This window comes from Lissotriton helveticus, chromosome 6 (assembly GCF_964261635.1).
Source record: "Lissotriton helveticus chromosome 6, aLisHel1.1, whole genome shotgun sequence".
NCBI classification, from domain to species: Eukaryota; Metazoa; Chordata; class Amphibia; order Caudata; family Salamandridae; genus Lissotriton; species Lissotriton helveticus.
The window spans coordinates 716,031,715-716,057,698 of record NC_136067.1 but is presented as its reverse complement, the minus strand read 5'-3'; the positions used below and the strand labels follow the sequence as shown (position 1 = coordinate 716,057,698).

At 45.8% G+C, this 25,984-nt stretch overlaps 1 protein-coding gene across 1 annotated transcript in view; it reads left to right on the top strand.

Moving 5' to 3' along the window:
• Positions 1 to 2,935: 2,935 nt before the first annotated feature.
• The window catches only part of LOC144761507 (desmin-like), an 89,618-nt gene continuing 66,569 nt past the window's right edge, over positions 2,936 to 25,984 (top strand). Inside the window, exon 1 of the mRNA XM_078646839.1 lies at positions 2,936 to 3,262. Coding sequence (XP_078502965.1) covers positions 3,048 to 3,262 — 215 coding nt within the window. The 5' untranslated portion in view covers positions 2,936 to 3,047. The remainder of the gene's footprint in view (positions 3,263 to 25,984) is intronic.

Sequence of the window (25,984 nt, the reverse complement as noted above, 5' to 3'; positions counted from 1 at the left end):
ATCATGTACATTGACGGTGATGGTATCTGACAGTGTTGTACTGCTTTGAATAATTTCTTTAGGACTCCGGTGGATCAACTACTTAGTTTCACACCCTGTTGGGTGGAATACTCTACTGATTGGAGTGAGTTGTAAATCTTTTTGACGTTTCACTTTCAGGTATCTTTAAAGGTGGTGGCTTTTTTCTATACTATCTTGTTCCTCACGATAATACATTTGTTGGTCATTTTTTTCTGACTGATAAATTGGCAAATTCTAGGTTTGGTCTTTTAAAAAGTATGAAATAATTTGATGTTACCTGAACATGATTATTCTTATGGAACTTGATTTATTTGCTTGCAATATTTTCCTTTTTTTTAGTGTTGCTCCTGACGAAGGGACTTTGTCTACGTCCCGAAATGCATTGGCCATCAACATCCACATAGTTTGAAAATGTTATTGTACTATGTTTTTTTGTTATGTACTGCATTTAACATTTGATTTAGGTTACACCTATGTGTAAATATGTTTTTGAAAATGAATATATTATTGAAGATATATATGAAGAATAAATTGCACGACACTTGTGCTTAAAATTTGGTTTAACTTTTTGAACATTGTAAATTTATAGTAGTAGTGCGTACCTGAGTCTAGCAGGCAATACTGCAAGCTAGCCTTTTCCACTTTAATTACCAGGAGTGTTTAGGTACACTCTGTCAGGCGCAGCACACAGATCTAAATATCAGGACAAAATCACGATTAATAAAGTATAAACTCACAGAGTGCTCAGATCACCAGCTGATTATTTGCAGACACTATGGCACGTAAAAATTACAAGAAGACCAGTTTATTGAAGAAAGGAATTAACAGGATCTAACATCCTCCCTGACGATTGCTCCAGACTCCAATTGACAAATCTAGTAACCTGTTCCCATTTGGAAATTACAGCTTATTAAATGTAATAAGGTAATTCATATTATTCTATGGGAAGAGGTAGTCCTTGGAGAAGTAAAATATGAATTTGAGAGTTTTTCACTACCAGGATATGTAAAACTTAAAAGTACATGTCCTTCGTTTTAAATACATTGTACCCAGTCCTCTGGGCTGTCGAGGGCCTACCATAGTGGTGAACAAAAGGAAGGTTTGGACCTTGCAAAAGATTCATTTTGCCAAGTCGAAATTGCGCACAGGCTGCAATGGTAGACCTGGGGTGTTTAAAAAGTCTACTTAAGTGGATGACACAATAAGTGTTGCAGGCCCACTACCAGCTGGTAATTTACAATTCCAGATATAGGTAGTGCCACTTTACTAGGGACTTACAGATAAATTAAAAATCGCTATTGGGTAAACACCAAGGGCCCCATTAGGATGTCGGGCGGATTGCCTCCGCCTGAGTGGCGGTGGCCACCGCCACCCTGGCGGAGGCAATCCGCCCGACATCCTTCCCTGCATTCCCCCCCGCCATATTACGATGGCGGAGGGGACCGCAGCGGTGGGAAACACCGCCCGCCTGTTTACCGCCCCGGTCGCCTGGCGGCCGGGGCGGATAAGTGATAACATGGTGGCGGTGTCTATCAGACACCGCCAGCCATATTAGAATAGGCATCTGACAATGCCTTTCCGTGGTGGCAATGCCGCCACGGAAAGGCAGGCGGACTTCACTCTGGGGGGCCCCTGCGGGCCCCCAGAGTGCAGCACAGTAGGGGGGTGCACACAGGGGGGTACCTATGGTACCCCCCTGCATTTGCATAATGAAAGCGGCAGGCACCGCGCGGTGCCTGCCGCTTTCGTCATGCAAATGCTGCAAAGCATTTTCAGCATTGTGGCGGGCGGTGCAGAGTGCACCGCCCGCCACAATGATGGGAATACAGGATGCCCCCACCACTGTGGCGGGCACATCCTAATGCTGCCAACGGGACCCCCGCCCTCATGGCGGCCGTTCCCTAGTACCGTGAGGATGGCGGGCGGGCAATGTCCGCCCGCCATCTTAATGGGGCCCCAAGTCTACCATGTTAAAAGGAGAGAGCACAAGCACTTTAGCACTGATCAACAGTGTGTGCAGAGTCCTATGACCCAACAAAAACGGTCTCAGAAACCAGGAAGGGGGAGGCAAATAGTTTGGAGATGATCCTGCAGAAGGGGTCAAGTCCAACTCTGGTTTACATGGGAAATATTACCAGAAGCAATACAAAGTATCCTTTTATTTACATATTTGTAGAGAAAAGATTGTTTTTAGTACAAGTAAGAAAGCATCTCTGTCCAATGTTTGTGTATTAGATATATTTACAAAATGTGTATTATGAATTGTTTTACACGTAGAAGGACAAATGCCTACATTTAGAAGGAAAAGATTTGACATCGTTATGAAGTAAACCCTTAAACTGACACATTATTGAAAAACATGGGTAAAGCTAAAAAAATACTCGGTTGGCATTTTGCTTTTTCATTCGCGAGTGTAAATAGGATATGAAGACTGAATGCTGTAAACTTAAATACTTCAAACGTGTTAAGAATGTATTCTATAGGCATCTCTAAATCCTCAACACCTCCACTATAAAATCACATTTTATTCTTTCAGATTATTTACTTCTGGTCGCTGTGTTTCACCTCCACTTTAACACGCCACGAGACGCTTTGTCCAGGCCCACAAATAAAAAAAATCATCCGTCTCATTCGATGCATGAAATGTCCCCACTCCACCGAAATTTATTAAAAACGCACAACTGTCAGTCTCATCTTAACACTGCACGTTTCAGTGCATGGCCAAGTATGCCATCGAGTTCATTTTTTCCATTATTATCAGCTTTGCATGACTGAAATATTAGATCAGCTCAACTGCTTTCCTGGCCGATGCAGGGCCATCTTAATTCGGGAATGTAGTCTCCGAATGCGATTTTGACACTCGGGAGCGAAGGGCGGTTTTCTCACCGCTAGTGCGGGAGTAGGACATTCCTCGGCCGTGGCATGACGAACGAGGTATGCATGGAGCACTTTAAAAAGGCTTGTCGATCCACGGAGCTCACCTAACGCGGTGCGTAAAAGAAAGGAGCCGTAAGCAAGTTGTTAGGATGAGCCGCAGCCCGGAGAGGATGTCTTCGTACCGCCGGCACTTCGAGGACTTCAGCAGCTCGTCTGTGGTGAGGCTTAGGGTGTGCAGCCCATCCCCGCCGCGCCGACCGCGCTCGGCGAGCATCGGCCGCAGCAGCAGAGCACAGAGCCTCGCCTCAGCCCCCAGGGCGAGCAGGAGGAGCACCGCGGGCAGCCGGAGACCCTTCAGCGCCAGGTAAACACTGGTGATATTCAACTGCGCCACAGAGTAAGAACTGTGAGGGAAGGGCGTTTCTGCGCCTCGCGCCGCGCTGAGAGCTTTACCCACGTGACGCTGCACGTCTATCAGGACTCACGTGCAGTAAAACTAAGGGGCAGATTTACAAGGCCCTTGCGCCACTTTTGCGTCACTTTCCCCATGTAAAAAATGACGCAAAAGTGGCGCAAGGGCCTTGTTCTTAAGGCCCCAGAGGCCTCATTTATAAAAAGTGACGCATCGCTGCGTGAAAACAGTGATGCGTCACTTTTCACTGCGTCCTCCTTGCGACACCAATGATGCGTCATATTAACAGTATGACGCATCATGGCGCAAGGAGTTACAGTATGGCAAAAGTGTTGGAGTGTGTCTCAAAAGTGACGCAACTCCAGCAATGTATCCTTTGGAAAGGGCCTGCGTCAGTCTTACGCTTTCTGTGAGGCAGGCGTAAGAAATTGACGCATTTGTGTCCTAGAAGTGGCGCAGTGTAATCTTATAGATTTCACTGCGTCACTTCCATGACCCTTTCTTACGTCAGAACGCCCTCCCCTGCATACATTATACCTGGCGTAGGTATAATGTAGCGCAGGGGTTTACAAAGTGACGCATCTAGGTAGATGCGTCACTTTATAAATATGGTGCAACAAGGCACATTGTTTACGCTGCTGGTGCGTCACAAAAAGTGACGCACCGGCGGCGTAAAAGTGACGCATGGCAAATGAGGCCCGAGTACTTTACTTTAGCGCCACTTTACTGTCGTGACGTCATGCCAGTGAAAACATGGGAGCTTTCTGTTGGAAATCTGCAAAATTTTTAATCCAGTCTCTCTTAACCCTTTACCGCGGCGGAAATTTAACCGCGGCGGAAATTCCGCCGCGGTGCGGGTGATTTATAGCGTGGGCGTGGTTCGGACGGCCCCCGGCCGTCCTCCGCACGCGCCCACTGTGACGTCGGACGCGCACGCAAGGGGTTAATGGGATGGTCAAGTCAGGGCAGCATTTCTATACCTGATAGGTATGCGTTTTCTATGTTGAGTCATTGCTCCCATTTTGATATATTTTTACAGATGAGAAGTCTATATGTTATTTTAAAAATCAGTTGGTATGCATCTGTTCAGTATTTTACAAATCTAGCCAATATTTGTATGTCAGGAATAGTTTTAAAAAAACAGGTGACGCTGGTGTTTTTTACCCTCTGAAAAGCAAACGTAAAACAGCAACTAAGAAATCTCATCAAACATATTTTAGAGATGTCTAAACCACCCCTAAGGATTATCATAGGTAAAAGAGGCAAAATTGCCACGTGAAAGAATAATAATTTTATATAAATTCACGATTAGCTGTGCCTGGCTTTTTCAGAATGTAAACAATGGACAAATGGTTAATATTTTTCCACGAGGAAGGAGGCAAACACAATTGACGTGCAATGTGTTTATTGCTGTGTTGTGGAGAGGAACAAATGTGTTACTGATTTGGGCTATTTCTTTGTGTGTTTGGGTTTCACTGAATGTTTTTCTAGGAAATAGCCAAAGTTTTTACTCTTCTTATTGATGATGGCGAGTGCACGGTTTCAGTATAAATTATGCCTTTCCCAACTGATTTTTGCATCAGATAAAATATCCCACATTCCAAAGCCAGTCAGTGGACAAAGACAGTGTGACAGTGCCGATTGGAATGGATGAATTCTTTAAATCAGCGTTAAAGCAAAAATATTGTTAAGTTTCTCCCACTTAAAATTGTCCCTACTGTTATACAAATGAATGGGAAAATTATTTTCTTTGAATCTCACTCTTAGCTGTTTCTAAATGTTGAACTGCATCTCTTGGCAACACTTTGCATTGTTGGCTTAGCATAAAAATGCTTCTTTATGAGTTTATACACTTAAATAAAGGCAATTCAAATTGGTTAAAAAAAATGAAACAATGCAGAGCAATTTTTGAATATCTGCAACAAAACGTAAAATCTTGGGGTCACAGACTCTATTCATTATCAAAAATTGGCTAACAAATTACATAAACGTGCATACACTGTCTTTATTTATTTTGAGCATTCCTGACCCTTTTCTGAGGAAGCTAACTGAAAAATGTCTCTGTCCTAGTCAACCACGTTTCTTCTGGACCCTTGTTTGGATATCTTGATGTCAGGATGTCTTTCCTCACTGCTCTTTGCAGCTTCACTTTTTAATAACATGGTCTCTGCATCCCTCTCACCTTATCTCACTCCATTTAGTGTGCTGATACCTGTAAGACAAATTCAAACTCATGTGGTAGAAAATAACTCAGTAAATCACACACTTCCTTAAATGACAGGCATCGGTGCATCAAATGCCAACCCAGTAACAAAAAACACCCTCCAAACTTGATATAGAAAAGAAAGAAAAACACATTCTGAAAGGTCTGATATCAACTCAGTGATTATGATGAATACAAATGTCTCGCTTGCATTTGTCTAAAATCCATTGGATGTTCTCCCAAACCAAAACTAGTACTCTGGTGCGTCACAATCCTGTCACCCAGGACACTATTCAAGGAGGAAAGACTAAGAACCATAATGTAGAGATTAATATTCACTACTAGCTTGAAACATTTATAAACATGCCTCGCTTTTTTCCCAGATGAACCAGCAGATAATGTGAAAAATAATATGAAAGATAAAAGAGGGCAGGGGAATGAGTGTCAGTGGTAGAGATTTGTGTTTAGGATGCTGGTCACATGTTCGAATACTGGTAGGGATGGCACATCCTTTTGGGGTAGCTTGAGTTAATGGTACAAAGTTGAGTAAAAAGAACACCTATTTTTTAAACACTTAGAGACAATTCACCATTAGAAGGCTTTGGGTGTGGTTTGAAACCCTAACTCTGTATGTAAAACCCAACTTTAAAACTAGGCAGATGTAGTTGCCATAACTGGGAACCCTCGTACGTACTGTAAAAATACAGAAATCAAATTGATATTATTAAGTCCTCAATCACAACAAGAATAAAACAGATGTGAAGACCGATCCTGGAAAAAAAACGTCCGTACGATTCGTATCCGGAGCCCTCTCCGTACGAATCGTAAACATGCAGTACGACCCGACGAGTACGATCCGGACCGGGGTATGAGGACGTGATTCGTATGGTCCAGGTCAGGTAAGGGCGATTCGTACGGAAAAGCACACAATCACATACACACCGTACGGTCCGTACACCCCATGATTGCAGGGGTACGGTGCGTACCCCTGCGATCATGGGGTGTACGCACCATACCCTGCGATCGCAGGGTGTACGCACCGTACACCCAGCGAACATGGGGTACGGTGCGTACACCCCATGATCGCGGGGTATGGTGCGTACACCCCATGATCGCAGTGGTACGCACCGTACCCCTGCGATCATGGGGTGTACGGACCGTACCCGGGGGGGGGGGGCGTTCCGTACCTGTTTCGAGGTGAACTCTGCTTCTCCGGATGTTTTTCGGCTCCCGTAGGAAAAGCTTCGTACGGTGCGTACCCAACACGAATCGTACTTGCCGGGTCGGAAAAACCATCCGCGAACCGTACGGATGTCGCGCACAGCGGGTTCCGAGGGAGATTCGTACGGGGATTTGATCCGTACAGTCTCTGTACGATTCGTGCGGAGTCCAGCTCCTGGTACGAATCGTACTTCATCATACGTACGGGGGACGTTGCAGTGTACGATTCGTACGCGAAAAACGCTCCGTACGGCTATTCAGAGCGGTTTTTCCCGAATCGGAATAGACTCCAGTGTTGAATTTTTGTTCAGCAAAGTTGTCTGTCTTTAGGCTGGCAAACAAATCACCAAGACTACTTGACATATGTGAATGTTATATATTCTGAGTAAAACCGTTATTAATCGACACCAGTTTAGTTTACAGGTCTGATATATCAATGTTTTGATTTCCATTACAGTAGTAGGAATATGAGATATTATCAGAAATGAACCAATAAGTGTAGTATTGGTATTCATATATTATAGTAAGTGTTTAAAACAGATTGGCAACATGCTTTTCCTGCAGTGCAATTCCTGTGTATAGATTAAACGTGTCTTCAACAGAAAATATGAACAAATAATAGGATAATCAACTTAATTACGTTGAAGGTCATTGTAAAGTGGGCTCAATAAACTTTACATGCATTATTATCCCTTAGTGAGAACATATAATGCGATTAGTATGAGGATTTGTTAACAACTGACCAACTACTAAGCAATATAATTAAACATTTTTAACAATGTTTTTCTTCAGTGAGATTCACAACTTGTGTTTAAAAAGAAGAAACACAACCTCGAGAATAATATATCCTCGGTTCATATGTGTTTGGAGGACGTTAACACAGAAACCAAGTGGATATGGCTGTTGTTTTAACTCTGATATAAAGGATTTCAAACATCATTAAGCTAATGCCACGGGGCACGTATTAACAGCCATTTCTTGTTTGTTTGCAGAAAGAGAACGGGTGAAGGTGGTGCTTAGGGATGAAATTAACATATCTTGCCAAAGAGTTTACAGTTCATTTGCTCCTGAGATTTATTCTTCAGAGGAGAAAGCTTGTAACTTTAGGCTAGTTGTTGGGTTGAAAGAATTCTACTGAGCATGCGTTATATTGAGGTAAGCGCCATAGGCCCAGCAGGATGCAGCAGTCGTAAGTGAGATTCAAGTCATGCGTATGACAAAGGGTGCGGAGATGCAGAATCTGGGTCTTTAAAGGAATGGCACATCGTGGTGCAGGGCCACTGCCCAGATGTTCAGTGCTGCAATCAGGTGCACGTGGCTGTTCATCTTAGGCTGTTCATAGATGAATGAACAATGCTTATGCCTGACTCGCTTTGTGTAGAGATTGGATCATAAACAAGCCACACAGGCTCATAACAATCATGGCAACTGACTAAATCTGTGCACGTTTCACCACTAGTGCCATTCTTCAAACAATCATATACATTTGAAAAAAAATTGCATTGAATTTTGTATCTGTGAAATTTTGTTTAGTTTCTTGTGTTCCATGTAAATGAATTATTGTGTTGTGTTTGTTAGTTCTATATCGTCTCCAGAATTGCTGTTATCCTTAATGCAGCCCCTTAGGGACAGTTGTTTATTATTTAATGTTGTCTTAAGCTGATAATGCAAGCAAGCAACCAACTTTAAAAAGTAAACTTAGAGCCCCATTAGGATGGCGGGCGGTTTGCCCCCGCTGGGCCGGTGGCAGTCACCGCCGACCCTTGCAGGGGCAATCCGCCCGCCATCCCTGTAGAAAAGACCCCTCGCCATATTATAATGGCTGGGGGGTCCGCGGCGACCGGGCGGAAAAGGGTACAATATGGTGACTGTGTCTTTCAGACACCGCAAGCCATATTATTATGTGCATTTGTGGCCACGTAAAGGCATGCAGAGTCTGCTTGGGGGGTTCGTTGCGGGCCCCCAAGGACTCCGGGGGGGGGTAGGGGTGCACATGGGGGGTACCTAGGGTACCCCCTGCCTTTCAGAGAACAACGTGGCAGGCACCGCGTGGTACCTGTCACGTTGTGCTTTGGAAAGCACAACATGTATTTTTAGCATTGCTGCCCCTGCCACTGTGGCGGGCGCATCCTAATTGCCCCCACTGGACCCCGCCCTTATGGCGGGCGGTCCCTTCTTCTGTGAGGATGGCGGGCGGACAGAGTCCCCCCGCCATCCTAATGATGCCCTAAATGTAGATATTTAGAACGCTATCAAGTAGCAAAACTGTGACAGCATGTTTATTATACCAGACTAATGTATTGTTTTTTTATGTCATTGAGAGTCACCTGTATCTTGGTGCAAGCAAGGTTAAAACAAGAAATATGCTGTTGAGTAATGGCAATTTGACAATAGTTACTCATTATCTATTCTACATCATAGTAAATCACGTTTTTATTTACTTTACTGGTAGTCCTTCTGGAGCTCTTCCAATCTTCAAAGCTTTAGGGATTATGTATGTTTTTTGATTTACTTTCTTGTGGCTGTGATAATATTTACTTAAAATCCAAAATTACGCTACAGTCCTAAATTGTGCTATTGAGCATATGCAGTTGTGCAGAAGGAGTTGAGATCAATCATGCAACCGACCACATGAGCTTAAAACAACACAAAATAAATATTGATATGAAACCCATATCTACCATTTCCACGACCAAAGAACATTGTTACTGGTAGCTAAGATAGTGGAGAAAGCCCTCTCAAAAATACATTTTTCACCATAACTACTAGTACAATATTAAATTATGATTAGCATACTTAGATGATCTTGCAGTCACCTTCAGCTTTTAATGACAGCTAAAATGATAGCCATATTAAATATACGTTTGTTAAAGATACAATTTAGTTGCTCAATATTTGAAAAATCCTGCTGGTGATGTTTATCTTCATGTCAGAAAATCGACAGAATTGCACAAGTGAACATAATTGCTGTTTTGCGTAGTTAGTACATTTAAAGTAGTGTATCAATTGTCCTTTCATTATTCATTGACACAGCTTAAAGACTGAATCTTGGAAGCAGTAAATCCCCAAAATGTAATTTTACTACATTATCACGGAGGACTGTATTGGGATGATAAAGGGAATTGAGCAGAGTTACGAAAATACATGAATTTGTTCAACATGTGTGCCTTGAAATGAACATGTTTGACCTGCAGAGATGTCTTTGTTGTCTTGCCGCTGCAGGGCTCAGAAGGGTATTGTTCAGACTGCTGCACTCTGACAATATTTATCAGCTACTGTTATCTTTGGGGTTTAACCCCTTCAGTGCTGGCCACGTTCAGCGGACGTCGCGTGCACTACCTCAGTAGTGCAGCGCACGTCTGCTGAACGTTCCGGCCCCGCCCGCGCAATAGAACGTTCCGCAGCAGCGCGGAACGTTCAGCGCAGCGAAGGGGTTAAAGACTTATCATATAACATCCCTTTGGCAATATGTGCCTTTGCATCTTCGCCATATCAGAGAGATACAATTCACTCTTTAGAATATGTGTACATATCCAGCCTTATAGAACTATGGGATCTTATCAACCGTAGCTTGCTATTGAATTATATTTATAGATATCAGTCATGTAGTTTGTAGGAAAACGTGATCCTTTTGTTCCCAAGTGCTATGATTGAAACACTGACTTTTGAGCAATTCTACAGAATTCTTCTTTAGAAGATCTATGTGAAGTTCAGTGTTTATTTGCTGTTAAACATTCACCACATATCCTGTGAAATAGCATATAATAACCGATCTTACATGTATGATTTACCCAACACATGGCGACGGTGTTGCCTGTAACTCTTAATGTAACAACTTATATCAGTAGGACGCCTTGAGACCCCATTTATGCCTTGCTATATACATCTATGTTATCATTGTTAATATGTATCACCCAAGAATGTGATACTCTTGTTAAAAACATAAACATAATTTACTGTGGTTTAAGATGAGAAATGCTCTAACAATGCATAGAAGAGAATAATATTAGGAGACACAGTATCCAGGGAGAATCACAGCAAGTGCATTATGAGCTGTTGGTGTGACAATTTAGGGAGTGGGGCTGCTGAAAAAAAATTACTTGAATTGAAATTCAACAAGCCACATAGGTAAGTCCTGCTATAGTCAATAATAGCTTCATATTGCTGTAAAATATTGGGAAACTCTACTCCTACAAACAGGTACTAACCTTGCAATATTATCCTCAGTCATAGCTTTAAAAAAATAACCTACAGTTTCTGTTTAAGCGGTTTGTATAAAAATCAAACTGTTTACAGATTGCTGGTCTGCTTTGGATTTTTCATGAATGGAGACCTGAAAAACTCGGTCCCTACCAATACTACCCTACAAATGCAATATTGTTTCTACTCTAAAGTTGAGTTAACCTCTGAGAATCACAGTGCGCGAATGACAGCTATAGAAATAAAATCACATTGAATGACGCTCAGCAACATAAAAAGAACACAGTAAAAGAACAGCGGACTGAAAATGCTTTCTGGGTGTCTTTTTCAAATACATGACATTAAAATGCAGGAAATACATGGCAGCATAGCAGCCAGATTGAGCAATAGAGTCTGCATTCGATAAGAAGACTTGAGCGTGACTGAAAGAGTGCCCGGGGAACAATAGAAAATGTACAACAACTGCAGGGCTAAACACAAATAAACAGAATAGCATTCTGAAAATTCACCTCATAAAAACATCTGAATACAACACTACTGTTGCAAATTGGTCAAAAACAAAATCAACTAAAACGTTAGAAGCCAATTATAGTACTATGCACTTTATATATTGACTCAATATCACAAGGAATGATTAAAGGGGACTTCAATTAAATATGCTACAACAGAGGTAATTTAAGGCCAGATATTTGTAGGTTGTGATTATGTATCAGTATACTATGCATTCTAAATATTCAGTTTGTCCGAAGATGTTGGCCACAACCACACAGAGATACAGTTTGCAATAAGCGAGATGTGGAGGAATAACATACTATTTTACGTGTACATAGATGAGCTCCCTTAGTAAAACACTGAAAATGGGCTCAGTGTGTAATTCCAGTCTTAAACCTGGTACATTTTGTTGTGTTATTTTACATAGCTACAGACCAGCGCCTCTGGAAGACGGAGGTGCCTTTACCACGCCTAGGGACTGAACTCCCTCCATTATTAAAGCCTCCTCCCGGTTACCACATACCCTGCTGCTCACACTGGCTACTTGCATTCATAACACAGGATCCTACTGCCCGGGGCTCTAACACTGTGGTAGGCACTGAGTGCAGCCAGTGTCCCAACACCTCTGCACCCCGATCTGCCCTGGGTTAGGAACTGTTGGACTCCAGGCTGCCGGCCCCTGAATCTAGCCTGCTCCTGTTCTTCAACTGAACCCCATTTGTGATATTACTACTGTACCTATGCACCACTGGGGGGTGAACCACCTGACTTAGCGTACTTTCATCAGACTGCACACACCTGTCCCAGGTTCCCTGGCACAATGTGGTGGATTGACTTCCCCTTCCTGGCTGGCCACTTGAGATTTGTAATTTTTTTCTCCAACTGAGACCTGAGATCTCCCCCACCCTGGTGGACTGGACTACGCACCACCTTGACTCCTCCTCCATCCCACATGGCACCCACAGCCAGGGAACAGCACCTTCATAGTGTTAATTCAGATTGCCCTTCAGGAATATAAGGTTTTCCCAAACTTTATTATCTCCCAGGTGTCAGACAACTCCCAGCAAGCTTGAGGAGGTACCTCCTCCTCCTCTCCCCCACCCCAACACAATTGGAATAGCATTTCCCAGCCACGGTGCGGCGGACATACTCCTCAAGCACTTGTGACCTCCTGGACCTCTCAACGTGGTCACTACAGCTATGGGGGACCTGGCATTCCAGGGACTGAACAGGGATTGAGGACTCAATCCTACATCCTGCGCTACTCAAACCACCCATGACCCTCAGCCACTGACTGTGTACGCTTCCATGGCTTCTGGAATGTTGACTCGTCAGCTACTTTTCATTGATGTCGTACCCCAGCATGAAGCCCCACATTGTAATCCGGATGACCCGAAGGAATGCATCCTGCAGGAAATTACACCAGAGAGTCACAGACTAGAAATAATGGATGTCAAGATCACAGACTTTACCAACAATATGAAGTCCTTCAGGGCTGAAAAAGGGGCATTACAAGGGTGACTAGATGTAATTGATACCCTTCGCGCAGCCCTGAAAACACAAGCAACAAACTCAGATGCCCAGGGCTTGGAGCTCAGGCACATACGCCATGACTAAAATGAAGGTGTGACTCCGGACGGAGTTCACAAGTGAGGATTTTACTCCTTAAGGTCATAGCAAGTAGAGTGCCACTAGTATATCATTCATATGAAAAACGAGATCGATAAGGAGGAATTAATATATCATTTTATCTTATCATAGGGAACATTCAATTACCCAATCAAAAGCACAGGGACATACAAAAATACATGTACAATATATACAACAAGCAAGTATAAACTCAACTCTACGTTGCCAATACCCAAAAATATTTATATAACTAGTGCTCACACATTTATTCTGGGTGATCCATTTTTTTTATATGGAAGCATAGTTATTTTTCCCTCCTTTTCTTCGTTTTGAGCACTCATTTCATGGGTGGTGCTGAGGTGCTTCACTACGTGTGAATTAGTTTGGTGAACCAGTATGTTCTGTATAATTAATAGGTTAGATGTCTGTGCTAATATTCATACATTTGTATGGATTTATTTAGCATTGTTCCATTGCCCTTGTCCTGAGGAGGCCAAGAAGAATTCAAAGGCTGAAACGCATCCACGTCGACAACTTTTGGAGGAGTCTCTATATAAAAATAAAAGTGTGATTAATAACTATTTGTGGCACAATAGAGCCAAAGGAAAAGAGGTGCCTTTGCCTATGTGCATATCTTGACTACCTCTGAGTGAATCACCCAGAATAAAAGTGTGTACACTAGTTATATACATATTTTTGGGTATTGGCAAAGTTGAGTTGAGTTTATACTTGTTTGTTGTATATATTTTACATGTATTTTTGTATGTTCTTGTGCTTTTGATTGGTATTAAGGTTTTTGTTAAAAAGTCGGACACATTGTGTATGTGTGTCTTAAAGTAATTTGGTCAATATATTTTTGTGTAGGACTATAGACGGATGATAGGGTAATTGAATGTTCCCTATGATAAAATAAAATGATGTACTAATTCCTCCGTACCTATCTCCTTTTGCATATGTTAGTATTCCATACCCAGGTATAGGAGGGTGATTTGGGTATACCCCTTGTGTATGTACATAGTATATCATTCAGCATAGCTATCTTCGTCTCTCTATCTCCGAACTACCCTCCTAGGACGCCGAGACCCTAACTTACTGCATTCTATGCTCTCCACCGAGATCCATTAAGAGACAAACCCAAAACATCCTCCCCCATAGTATTTGCAAAACAGATGTAGAATAAATGTACAACTATTTAATGAAAAGAGCATAATACTCAATAAATCCCAATGCGAGTTCCAATACAACCACGAATGAGACCTAGATACCAAAATATAATAAAAAACTAATCAATTCAACAACACAAGAAATTAAGCGTTAAGTCACAGTTTGCATGATGGACACCCAACAATGTAATCCTTGTTCCAAACCGGTTCATGCTTTTCATTTCTAGCTCGGATTACACACGGTTTCCTTAAAAACCCACCCCCAGATGTTTTCCCCAGATGAGTTTGCACAAGGTCAACCTTACTTTCAGGAACAATAAAAATCTTGTCCTTGTTCCATACCTTTCCATCACTGGTGTGGATTGTACTAGTATTTACCTTAACCAATCACTTGGGGGTGGAAAACCGAGAATCACCCTTGAGAATATGTCCTAGCCTCTTGATTCTGACCAAGCTACCCACTTTAAAATCACAAAGATCTGGTTTCATGCTAACACTTCCATACTTCTCCTGTACCTTTATCCTCACGTCCACCACCCCGCCAGTCTCACATCATCAATATGATTCCAACCTATGCACTCACGCTTGAGCTTTGAACAAGGAACTCTCCCCTCCAACAGGATAAAAGGAGAAACCTCTTTTGAACAATTGAGGGTTGTCCTATATGCCCCAGTATGTCATCAACCACAGTCTTCCAATTCAAGTTGTTGACAGTTGCAAACTGCAAATGGTCTTTCATTGTGTGGTTGAAGCTTTCGACTAGACCATTGCCCCTAGGATGATAAAGGGACGCTTTCACGTGGTTAATACAGTGAGACTCTAGAAATAATACAATTTCTACTGATACCAAATGCGTTCCATTATCTGTTGCAATCTCAGCAGGGAACCCTTCCCTTACGAATACTTTGTGTAGAAATTGAATGACTGAAGAGGAGGTGGCATCATTTATAAACCCCACTTCCGGCTATTTTGACATATAGCGAATTTGAAATTGTTTCCTAAAGTTTTTATGGGGCCGGCTGTGTGTCCAATGCCACATTAGCCCATGTATCCAAGGGGAATTCACTGGGTTCACTGGGGTAGGTTGGGTGAACAGGGGGTCTGGCCCAGCGCCAGACCCCCTGGTCCTCGCAAAACCCACCCCACCCGCATAACGTATGACGCCGCTACTCTCTTTGCCCTTAACCCCGGACGCACACCACAATGCTGCGAAGCTGTCCCCGGACACACCCATGGACCATTCGCCTGCCACTCCTGCAAGTTCACCTGCATCAGGACCCACACCAAATCCACTTCCTCCAAACACAGCTCCGACTCTAACCACCTGAAATGCATCCTGCTGAACACCCGCTCGGCCCACAGACACGCCACTGAACTTTGGGACCTACTCGACACTACATCGCCGGACGTCGCCTTCCTTACAGAAACCTGGATGAACGCCTCATCAGCGCCCGACATCGCCATAGCCATCCCAGACGCCTACAAGATCATCCGAAAAGACCGCACCAACCAAACAGGAGGAGGCATCGCCATCGTCCATAAGAACACCATCCGAATCACGACCAGCTCCGACGATAACCTCGCGACCGCCGACCACCTTCACTTCCAGATCCACACCGACCCCAGGACCACACTTAGAGGCACCCTCATCTACAGACCACCAGGAACCCGCACACACTTCAACGAAGACATCACTGACTTCATCAGCCCACATGCCCTCACATCCGAGAACTACATTCTACTGGGAGACCTCAACTTCCACCTGGAAAAGGAAAACAACAACAACACCACCACCCTTCTGGACAACCTGGCCAATCTTGGACTCAAACAACTTGTTGACACCCCCACCCACTTAGCCGGACACACGCTCGACCCTACCTTCACCTCCAGCAAACACATCTCCTTCGATCACACCACAGCTCTCCACTGGACGGACCACAGCTGCGTTCACTTCAGCTACAAAAAGACCACGACCCACAACCCCCCACAACCTATTCCTCGAAGAAACTGGAACAAAATCACCACCGACCAACTCTTCACATCGCTTAACCAAAACACTCCTACCATATCATCGGACCCAAACCAAGCCGCCACCAAACTTACACAATGGATCACCCACAGCGCTAACGAATTGGCACCCTTGAAAAACCACCAGACCAAACAAGGTAACAAAAAAGCCCCCTGGTTCAACGATGACCTTAAGAAATCCAAGAAGTTTTGTCGTACCCTCGAGAAAACCTGGAGAAAAAACCCAACCACCGACAACCTGACTACCTTCAAGGACGCCACCCGCAAACACCACCAATTGATCCGATCCACCAAGAAATCAGCATTCAAGGACCAACTCGACAACAACGCCCACAACAGCAAGGAACTATTCAACATCGTCAAAGAATTTACCAACCCCACCGCCGGCGCCAACGACATCACTCCCTCCCAAGACCTTTGCGACTCTTTATCCTCTTTCTTCCACAACAAAATCGCCGACATACATAACAGCTTTGAAAACCAGTCCGAAGAACAGACCACTCCACCCACCTGCGAACCAAAACAGCACTCTCACAACCTTTACGCCTGGAACCCAATCACTACTCAAGACACCATCCGCCTGATGAACTCCATCCACTCAGGTTCACCAACCGACCCATGTCCCCACCACATCTTCAACAAAGCAGATTCCATCATCGCACCCCATCTCCGCGATGTCATCAACTGTTCCTTCAATTCCGCCACCTTCCCGGAAAGCTGGAAACATGCCGAACTCAGCACCCTTCTGAAGAAACCCATAGCTGACCCCTCTGAACTTAAAAACTACCGCCCCATCTCACTCCTCCCATTCCCCGTCAAAGTCATTGAGAAAGCCGTCAATAGTCAGCTCGCCGCCTTCCTTGAATTAAACAACTCCCTCGACCCCTCACAGTCCGGCTTCTGATCCAAACACAGCACCGAAACCGCCCTCATCGCTGCCACGGACGACATCCGAATGCTACTGGACAACGGAGAAACAGTTGCCCTCATCCTACTTGACCTCTCAGCCGCCTTCGACACAGTCTGTCACAGCACCCTCATACAACGCCTCAGCAACGTCGGGATACAAGGAAAAGCCCTGGACTGGATCATCTCGTTCCTCGCCGGAAGAACCCAGAGAGTCCGCCTCCCCCCATTCAAATCTGAAGCCACTGAAGTCATCTGCGGCGTACCACAAGGATCATCACTCAGTCCCACCCTCTTCAACGTTTACATGAGTCCCCTCGCATCCATCGCGCGACAACACAACCTCAACATCATCTCCTACGCAGACGACACCCAACTGATACTCTCCCTCACCAAAGACCCAAACACCGCCAAAACCAATCTACACGAAGGAATGAAAGAAGTAGCCGAATGGATGAAGAACAGCCGTTTAAAACTAAATTTGGAAAAAACGGAAGTCCTCATCCTAGGATCATCCCCCTCTGCCTGGGATGACTCATGGTGGCCACCGGCCCTGGGTACAGCACCCATACCTACAGATCACGCACGTAACCTGGGCTTCATCCTAGACTCCTCACTCTCGATGACCAGACAAGTCATCGCCGTCTCATCTTCATGCTCCAACATCCTACGCATGCTCAAAAAAATCTCCCGTTGGATCCCCACCGAAACAAGGAAGACAGTCACCCACGCACTGGTCACTAGCCGTCTGGATTATGGAAATACCCTTTAAGCCGGAACCACAGCCAAACTACAGAAAAAACTCCAACGCATCCAAAACGCCTCAGCCAGACTCATTCTGGACATCCCCCGCCAAGCTCACATTTCCGGTCACCTGAAAGACCTCCACTGGCTCCCCGTCAACAAAAGAATAACGTTCCGTCTCCTCACCTACGCACACAAGGCCCTCTATGACCTAGGACCCAAATGCCTCAACACACGACTGTCCTTCTACACACCCACACGCCAACTACGATCATCTAATCAAGCCCTCGCCGCAATTCCGCGCATCCATAGATCCACCATGGGAGGAAGATCCTTCTCCTACTTAGCGGCCAAAACCTGGAATTCTCTCCCCACTCACCTCCGCCTTACACAGAACCACCTCTCCTTCAGAAAGCAGCTAAAAACCTGGCTTTTCGATAAGTAATGCACCCATCCTCCCTCAAGCGCCTTGAGACCCTCTGGGTGAGTAGCACGCTATACAAATTCTTGAACTTGAACTTGAACTATTTTTCACTTACAAAACATGGACCACAGTATCTCACGAAACATTCCACAGCTTTGTATACCCCTGGCCACCAAAAATCCTCTTGCACTCTGTGCTTCATTGCTCTTATGCCAATTTGGCCTTCTTGTGCCAATTCCAAACTTGTAGGTGCTACCAGCTTGCCCACCCTACGCAGCAGTCCATCTTCACATGTTAATTTTGAGGCCACATGTCCATATGGAATGCCCAATCTCTTAGTGTTGGGCCACCTCTGTGCGGCCCACTTCATGACTTCACTGAGAACATGATCTTTGTGTACCTTCTCTCTCCATTCACTCTCTTCCAAACCCCTGCTCAACACCGGGCTGAAGACGGCTGTAATGCCAGAAACCGGTCCTCGGAAGCTTGTTTCCGGTCCAGGGAAGGCATGGCTTGGCAGTTCGGGCTGGACTGTTCCCATGAGGCACAGGGTCAGACTGATTTGCATATAGCCATGTCTGAACTGGGGTGGCAGAGTGGGCTAAAGAACGGTGATGGATCAAACCCAGATCTTTTGACTGGGTGTGAGTGTTTGATTGGTTCAGATGCTCCGTCCATCACCACCCCCTTTTGTACCGCTTTGGCCGCCATAAGTGTGGAAGGGTATGCTCAGACGTGAGTCCCTTGCTCACTTTGCCACTGGATTCAAGCAAGCCGGGCTGAAGACGGCTGTAATGCCAGAAACCGGTCCTCGGAAGCTTGTTTCCGGCCCAGGGAAGGCATGGCTTGGCAGTTCGGGCTGGACTGTTCCCATGAGGCACAGGGTCAGACTGATTTGCATATAGCCATGTCTGAACTGGGGTGGCAGAGTGGGCTAAAGAACGGTGATGGATCAAACCCAGATCTTTTGACTGGGTGTGAGTGTTTGATTGGTTCAGATGCTCCGTCCATCACCACCCCCTTTTGTACCGCTTTGGCCGCCATAAGTGTGGCAGGGTATGCTCAGACGTGTGTCCCTTGCTCACTTTGCCACTGGATTCAAGCAAGCCTGGCTGTAGACGGCTGTAATGCCAGAAACCGGTCCTCGGAAGCTTGTTTCCGGTCCAGGGAAGGCATGGCTTGGCAGTTCGGGCTGGACTGTTCCCATGAGGCACAGGGTCAGACTGATTTGCATATAGCCATGTCTGAACTGGGGTGGCAGAGTGGGCTAAAGAACGGTGATGGATCAAACCCAGATCTTTTGACTGGGTGTGAGTGTTTGATTGGTTCAGATGCTCCGTCCATCACCACCCCCTTTTGTACCGCTTTGGCCGCCATAAGTGTGGCAGGGTATGCTCAGACGTGAGTCCCTTGCTCACTTTGCCACTGGATTCAAGCAAGCCGGGCTGAAGACGGCTGTAATGCCAGAAACCGGTCCTCGGAAGCTTGTTTCCGGCCCAGGGAAGGCATGGCTTGGCAGTTCGGGCTGGACTGTTCCCATGAGGCACAGGGTCAGACTGATTTGCATATAGCCATGTCTGAACTGGGGTGGCAGAGTGGGCTAAAGAACGGTGATGGATCAAACCCAGATCTTTTGACTGGGTGTGAGTGTTTGATTGGTTCAGATGCTCCGTCCATCACCACCCCCTTTTGTACCGCTTTGGCCGCCATAAGTGTGGCAGGGTATGCTCAGACGTGTGTCCCTTGCTCACTTTGCCACTGGATTCAAGCAAGCCTGGCTGTAGACGGCTGTAATGCCAGAAACCGGTCCTCGGAAGCTTGTTTCCGGTCCAGGGAAGGCATGGCTTGGCAGTTCGGGCTGGACTGTTCCCATGAGGCACAGGGTCAGACTGATTTGCATATAGCCATGTCTGAACTGGGGTGGCAGAGTGGGCTAAAGAACGGTGATGGATCAAACCCAGATCTTTTGACTGGGTGTGAGTGTTTGATTGGTTCAGATGCTCCGTCCATCACCACCCCCTTTTGTACCGCTTTGGCCGCCATAAGTGTGGCAGGGTATGCTCAGACGTGAGTCCCTTGCTCACTTTGCCACTGGATTCAAGCAAGCCGGGCTGAAGACGGCTGTAATGCCAGAAACCGGTCCTCGGAAGCTTGTTTCCGGCCCAGGGAAGGCATGGCTTGGCAGTTCGGGCTGGACTGTTCCCATGAGGCACAGGGTCAGACTGATTTGCATATAGCCATGTCTGAACTGGGGTGGCAGAGTGGGCTAAAGAACGGTGATGGATCAAACCCAGATCTTTTGACTGGGTGTGAGTGTTTGATTGGTTCAGATGCTCCGTCCATCACCACCCCCTTTTGTACCGCTTTGGCCGCCATAAGTGTGGCAGGGTATGCTCAGACGTGTGTCCCTTGCTCACTTTGCCACTGGATTCAAGCAAGCCTGGCTGTAGACGGCTGTAATGCCAGAAACCGGTCCTCGGAAGCTTGTTTCCGGTCCAGGGAAGGCATGGCTTGGCAGTTCGGGATGGACTGTTCCCATGAGGCACAGGGTCAGACGGATTTGCATATAGCCATGTCTAAACTGGGGTGGCAGAGTGGGCTAAAGAATGGTGATGGATCAAACCCAGATCTTTTGACTGGGTGTGAGTGTTTGATTGGTTCAGATGCTCCGTCCATCACCACCCCCTTTTGTACCGCTTTGGCCGCCATAAGTGTGGCAGGGTATGCTCAGGCGTGAGTCCCTTGCTCACTTTGCCACTGGATTCAAGCAAGCCGGGCTGAAGACGGCTGTAATTCCAGAAACCGGTTCTCGGAAGTTGTTTCCGGTCCAGGGAAGACATGGCTTGGCAGTTCGGGCTGGACTGTTCCCATGAGGCACAGGGTCAGACTGATTGGCATATAGCCATGTCTGAACTGGGGTGGCAGAGTGGGCTAAAGAACGGTGATGGATCAAACCCAGATCTTTTGACTGGGTGTGAGTGTTTGATTGGTTCAGATGCTCCGTCCATCACCACCCCCTTTTGTACAACACATTGTTGATGGCATTTGCTATACACCACCACATCCTAAACAACTAAGGGCATTCTGGGCAAGAAATTGGCTATCATGCACTTCTTGCCAGGAACCTACTCAATGTTATAATTAAACTCCTGCAACCAATGTTTCCACTTGGCAATCCTGGGAGTGGCCTTATCTCCCCTTTTGTGCTGAATACGTCAATCAGAGGTTTGTGATCTTTAAAAAAGGAACTCCCCAGATATATGTACGAAAATACTGTGTCCCCCACCAAAGTGCCAAGGCTTTTTTTTAATGTGGTAGAATAGGTATGTTCCGCACCCCTAAGTGCCCTGGAGGCAAAAGCAACCACATCTTCCCTACCATACCTTCTCCTCTGCAAGAGCACAGCCACCAACCCACAGTTGATTTCATTGCTATATATGATGCTACTATCTCTTGGATCAAATAACTTCAAAGGACCTGCCGATGCAATGTTTGAATGTACTTTGTCAAAAGCAACTTGGCACCCCGCAACCCACAAAAATGAGGCACCCTTCTTTAATAAATTCCGTGGGCCTGGCTTTGTCATTAAAATGGGGAATACATTTTGAGTGATACTCAACCAACCCCAGGAAGGATCTCAGTTGATCTTTATTATCTGGAATAGGAGCTTCCTCAATAGTTTTAAGCAACTTCACCTGGGGACTGACACCCTCTCTGGATATTTGGTGTCCTAAGGAATCCACCCCAGACTGTACACATTTGCACTTGTCTCCCCTCAATGTTACTTCTTTGTCCTGCAGAATATGCAACACCCAGGCAAAAAGCATATTATACTGTGGAAGATTCTGCTCAAAGATCAATATGTCGTCCAGGAAGTACTGGACGCGCTCACAATCTTTGAAACTCTCCTTCATAAGTCTTTGAAACACGTATGAAGCAGATGCAAGTCTGAAGTGCATTAGTTTGAAACAGAATGCTCCATCCTAAGTTACAAATGAGGTCAAGTCTTTCGACTCCTGACTCAAAGCTACCTGAGGGTGTGATGCTGACATGACTATAGAGGTAAATATTTTTGCTCCCTCTAATGTACTGAACATCTCACTGGTGTTGGGAAGGGGCTCTGTATCCACCCAAATAGTTTGGTTGAGCTTACGCAAATCAACACATACACTCAAGGCATTATCACTCTTATGTGCTAAGACCACAGGTGCAAGCTATTCTGAGCTTTCAGTTGTTTCAGTAATGTCCAACTCGCACAGTTTGTCTAGTTCCATGTGTAGATCTGTCCTCAAAGAAAGGGGTACTCTCTGCACATTATGTGTAGATCTGTCCTCAAAGAAAGGGGTACTCTCTGCACTTTATGTGCCACAGGGTTGGAACCAGTTTTCAATATGATTCTGTGTTTATACCCTCTCAACTTCCTGAATCATTGCATAAATACTCCAGGGAACTTTTCAACCTACACGTTTACAGGAGACACACTCAGGCACATACACATTAACTTAGACAGGAGCCGGAGAAACAATATCTGTTTTTTTGGCTTCCTGGAGAAGAGTGAGTGGGACAACGCAGGGTGATATCTCTGCAACTTACTCCTGCACTTCTTGGGTCTGGTTTTCACCCCACCGTTGGAGGTCCAACGTGTACCCAGCCGCAGACTGGCCAGCAGAGACAAACCCCGCCCGCTCTTAGCTTTCTTTCTGAGACACCATCAGGTTCAGCAAATTTTGACCGCTGCTCACAGCTACGGACCCTACAACTATGAAGGACACAAAATGTGCACGGGGCGGACTTCTCCAGAGAGATGAATGAAAAGCGAAGGGGCCTTGTTAGCTCTCTGACCTGCACTGCGTAAATGGGACATTCGATATGGTCTATTTGAACCGGCCCGCATTTAGATCACCATAGATGGCAAGTCCAGAACTTCCAATAGCAGAGGACTTTCCAGCCTTCTTGGCCACTCTTCAGGATTCTGCTATGGACATAACTCTCCTTACTGGTCATGATTGGGCACTCCTACTCACAATGCTGATGGACATCACCGGTGACTGGACAGGCTGCAGGACCAGGGCTCCCAATCCCTCTCCCAAAGCGGGAGGGACAGAGCCATCAGAGCGGTGGAGGAATTTACACAGGAACTACTGATGATGATGATGACCCGGCACCACCTCGACACTTCACAATACTGGACTGATGAGTACCTCCAGTTTTTCTCGTTGTGTCTACCTCTGCATTTATACAAATAAATAAATACACCCAAGTATCCTAACCTTAACTGTTCTCTGTTAATTGACATTATGCCTTGTTTTTCTATTGCATTGAATGATGTTATATGCTGTTTTTTTTCTTTAATCACATTGTAATAAAGAGGTTCATACCCCTAGAGCTCAGCTGTTCTCTTCCCTCTCCTAGTCAGTTAGGATGGATGTCTTGCCTGCCCAAGACCCCCTCTCCCTCCGGAGATCACACTGACGTATCCTAGCGAACCCCTTGGAGGGTGTCTGTGGCCATCACTGAATCTTCTCCACTCCACCTCCATTTGGCTCTCTCCCGTGGCCTTGATGGACTGTCCGCTGCCCCTTGCCTGTCGCTGCCCTCCCCTCTCTTAAGAGGACATGGAACCAATTTCACTTTTTCTCCAGACCCGGCCAGGCTTTTAGGAAATTGGCTCACATGTTGCTTCAGATCCTCCGATCAAAGGGATATCCCCCACTCCCACTGTTTTTCCTAGTAGAAGGACACAAGACCTACCCCGACCTCTAACCCCTGAACACTCCCCATTACCACCCTCTTATCAACTCACTCACCCTCCTTCCTTTTCTCCCCCCTCTCCCAACAGTCCCAATCCATGTTCAGATATCCTTATTCCCATCTTGCCTCCCATCCTGGCTAGACACCACACTCGCTAGTCATGGCGTCGAAGCCCTTGACGATCCTATGCTGGAATGCTCACGGCCTCACCCACTATATCAAGTGCAAAAAAGTCCTCCCCTTTCATAAGATGCCTCAGAGGAAAGTACTCCTCCAATCAAATCTTAAAACCTATCTCGACGTTAACAAGGGATCTGCCATGACCGCACAGATGCTCTGGGCGTCGTCAAAGGCCACGGTCAACGGCCAAATCATCCGCAATGCAGCACTTCATAATAATCAAAGGGTGACCCATCAGGCCTCCCTGTAAATGAAAGTCCAGAACCTGACCCAGTCATATTCCTTCCATCTCACCAACTCCGCTCACTGATGGTTGGAGAAGGCGAAAACGGACCTTAAAACCCTTTTCCCCTCCAAAGCAGAACATGCACCCCATAACCTGAGATGCCGTCATTATGAACAGGGTGAGAAGGCTAGAAGATTACTTGCAGCCCAGCTGTGACAACTTGAGGCTGCCTCCACTATCCCGGCTATTAAAGGGGTAACCATCTGTCTCATCACTCATCCCCAAGGGATAGCGGATACATTCACAGAGTATTATAGGTACCTCTACACTCCAGGAAGTATCACTGACAAGGCCCGCATTGACAGCTTTCTCGGTACAGTCCGTCTCCCCCAGCTGAATGACAATGGACAGGAATTACTCTCGGGAGACCAAAGAGGAAACTGTGCGTGCCATCTCCGCTTCACTTTACAGCAGGGCTCCCGGGGCAGACAGCGTCCCCACAGAATTTTACATATGGTCATCACCAGACATAGCGGAATATCTTGGAACCGATTTTCAACAAGCCCCTTATAACAGTGCTCCCTAGGCTTAGTAAGGACCCGCTGTCCTGCGACAGCTCTCAACCCATGTCCTTCCTGAATGGGGATGCCAAGATCCTGGCCATCACATTGGCAGCCCGACTTAAAACAGGCATTCCTTTGCTCATGCTCCCCATGCAGGTCAGCTTGATCCCAGGCCAAACTTCTTGCAACTATCTTAGGATCGTGGGAACAGGTGCGCGTCTCGGCAATAACGCTCAACATCCTGTGAATCTGGGTAAATCACTTAATCTCCCTGTGCCTCACCAAAAAATGAATGTGTCCGTCTGTAACGCAACTGGTGATCATGTAAAGCGCTCAGATACCTTTGGGTCGAGTTTGTGCTATATAAAACTCCGGAAAAAAACCTAGCACTTTCTCTCGATACCGAAAAGGCATTTGCCCGCATATAATGGGAATACCTCTTCATGGTGCTCTGAAAGTTCGGCCTTGGAGACAACTTCATAGAACGAGTCCGATGGTTACAAGACACCCCCTTGGCACAGGTGAGTTGAGGGGGCTTCTTATCTACCTTCTTTCCAATCCGACATGGGACACAGCATGGGTGCACGATCGTGCCACTCCTCTTCTTTTTAATTCTGGAACCATTGGCCTAGGTTATTCACCAATCAACGGATATTGTGGGCATTCTTAAACTGTGGGGGCCCTCCTCCATTCTTCTCTACGCTGATGATATCTTACTGACCCTCAAAGACCTCCCTAGATCCCTGCTGGCTCTCCTGACTCTCTTTGCCAAGTTTGCACCTATTGTGGGATACAAGATCAACTGAGACAAAAGCAAAGCACTACCACTCTCCCTGTCCACGACAGTGTCCGGCATTTAGGGCTATTGATTCCGCTGGACACCAGCCCACCTCAAATACTTGGAGGTGTATATCATTAAAGGTTAGGACTGCATAATGAAGGAT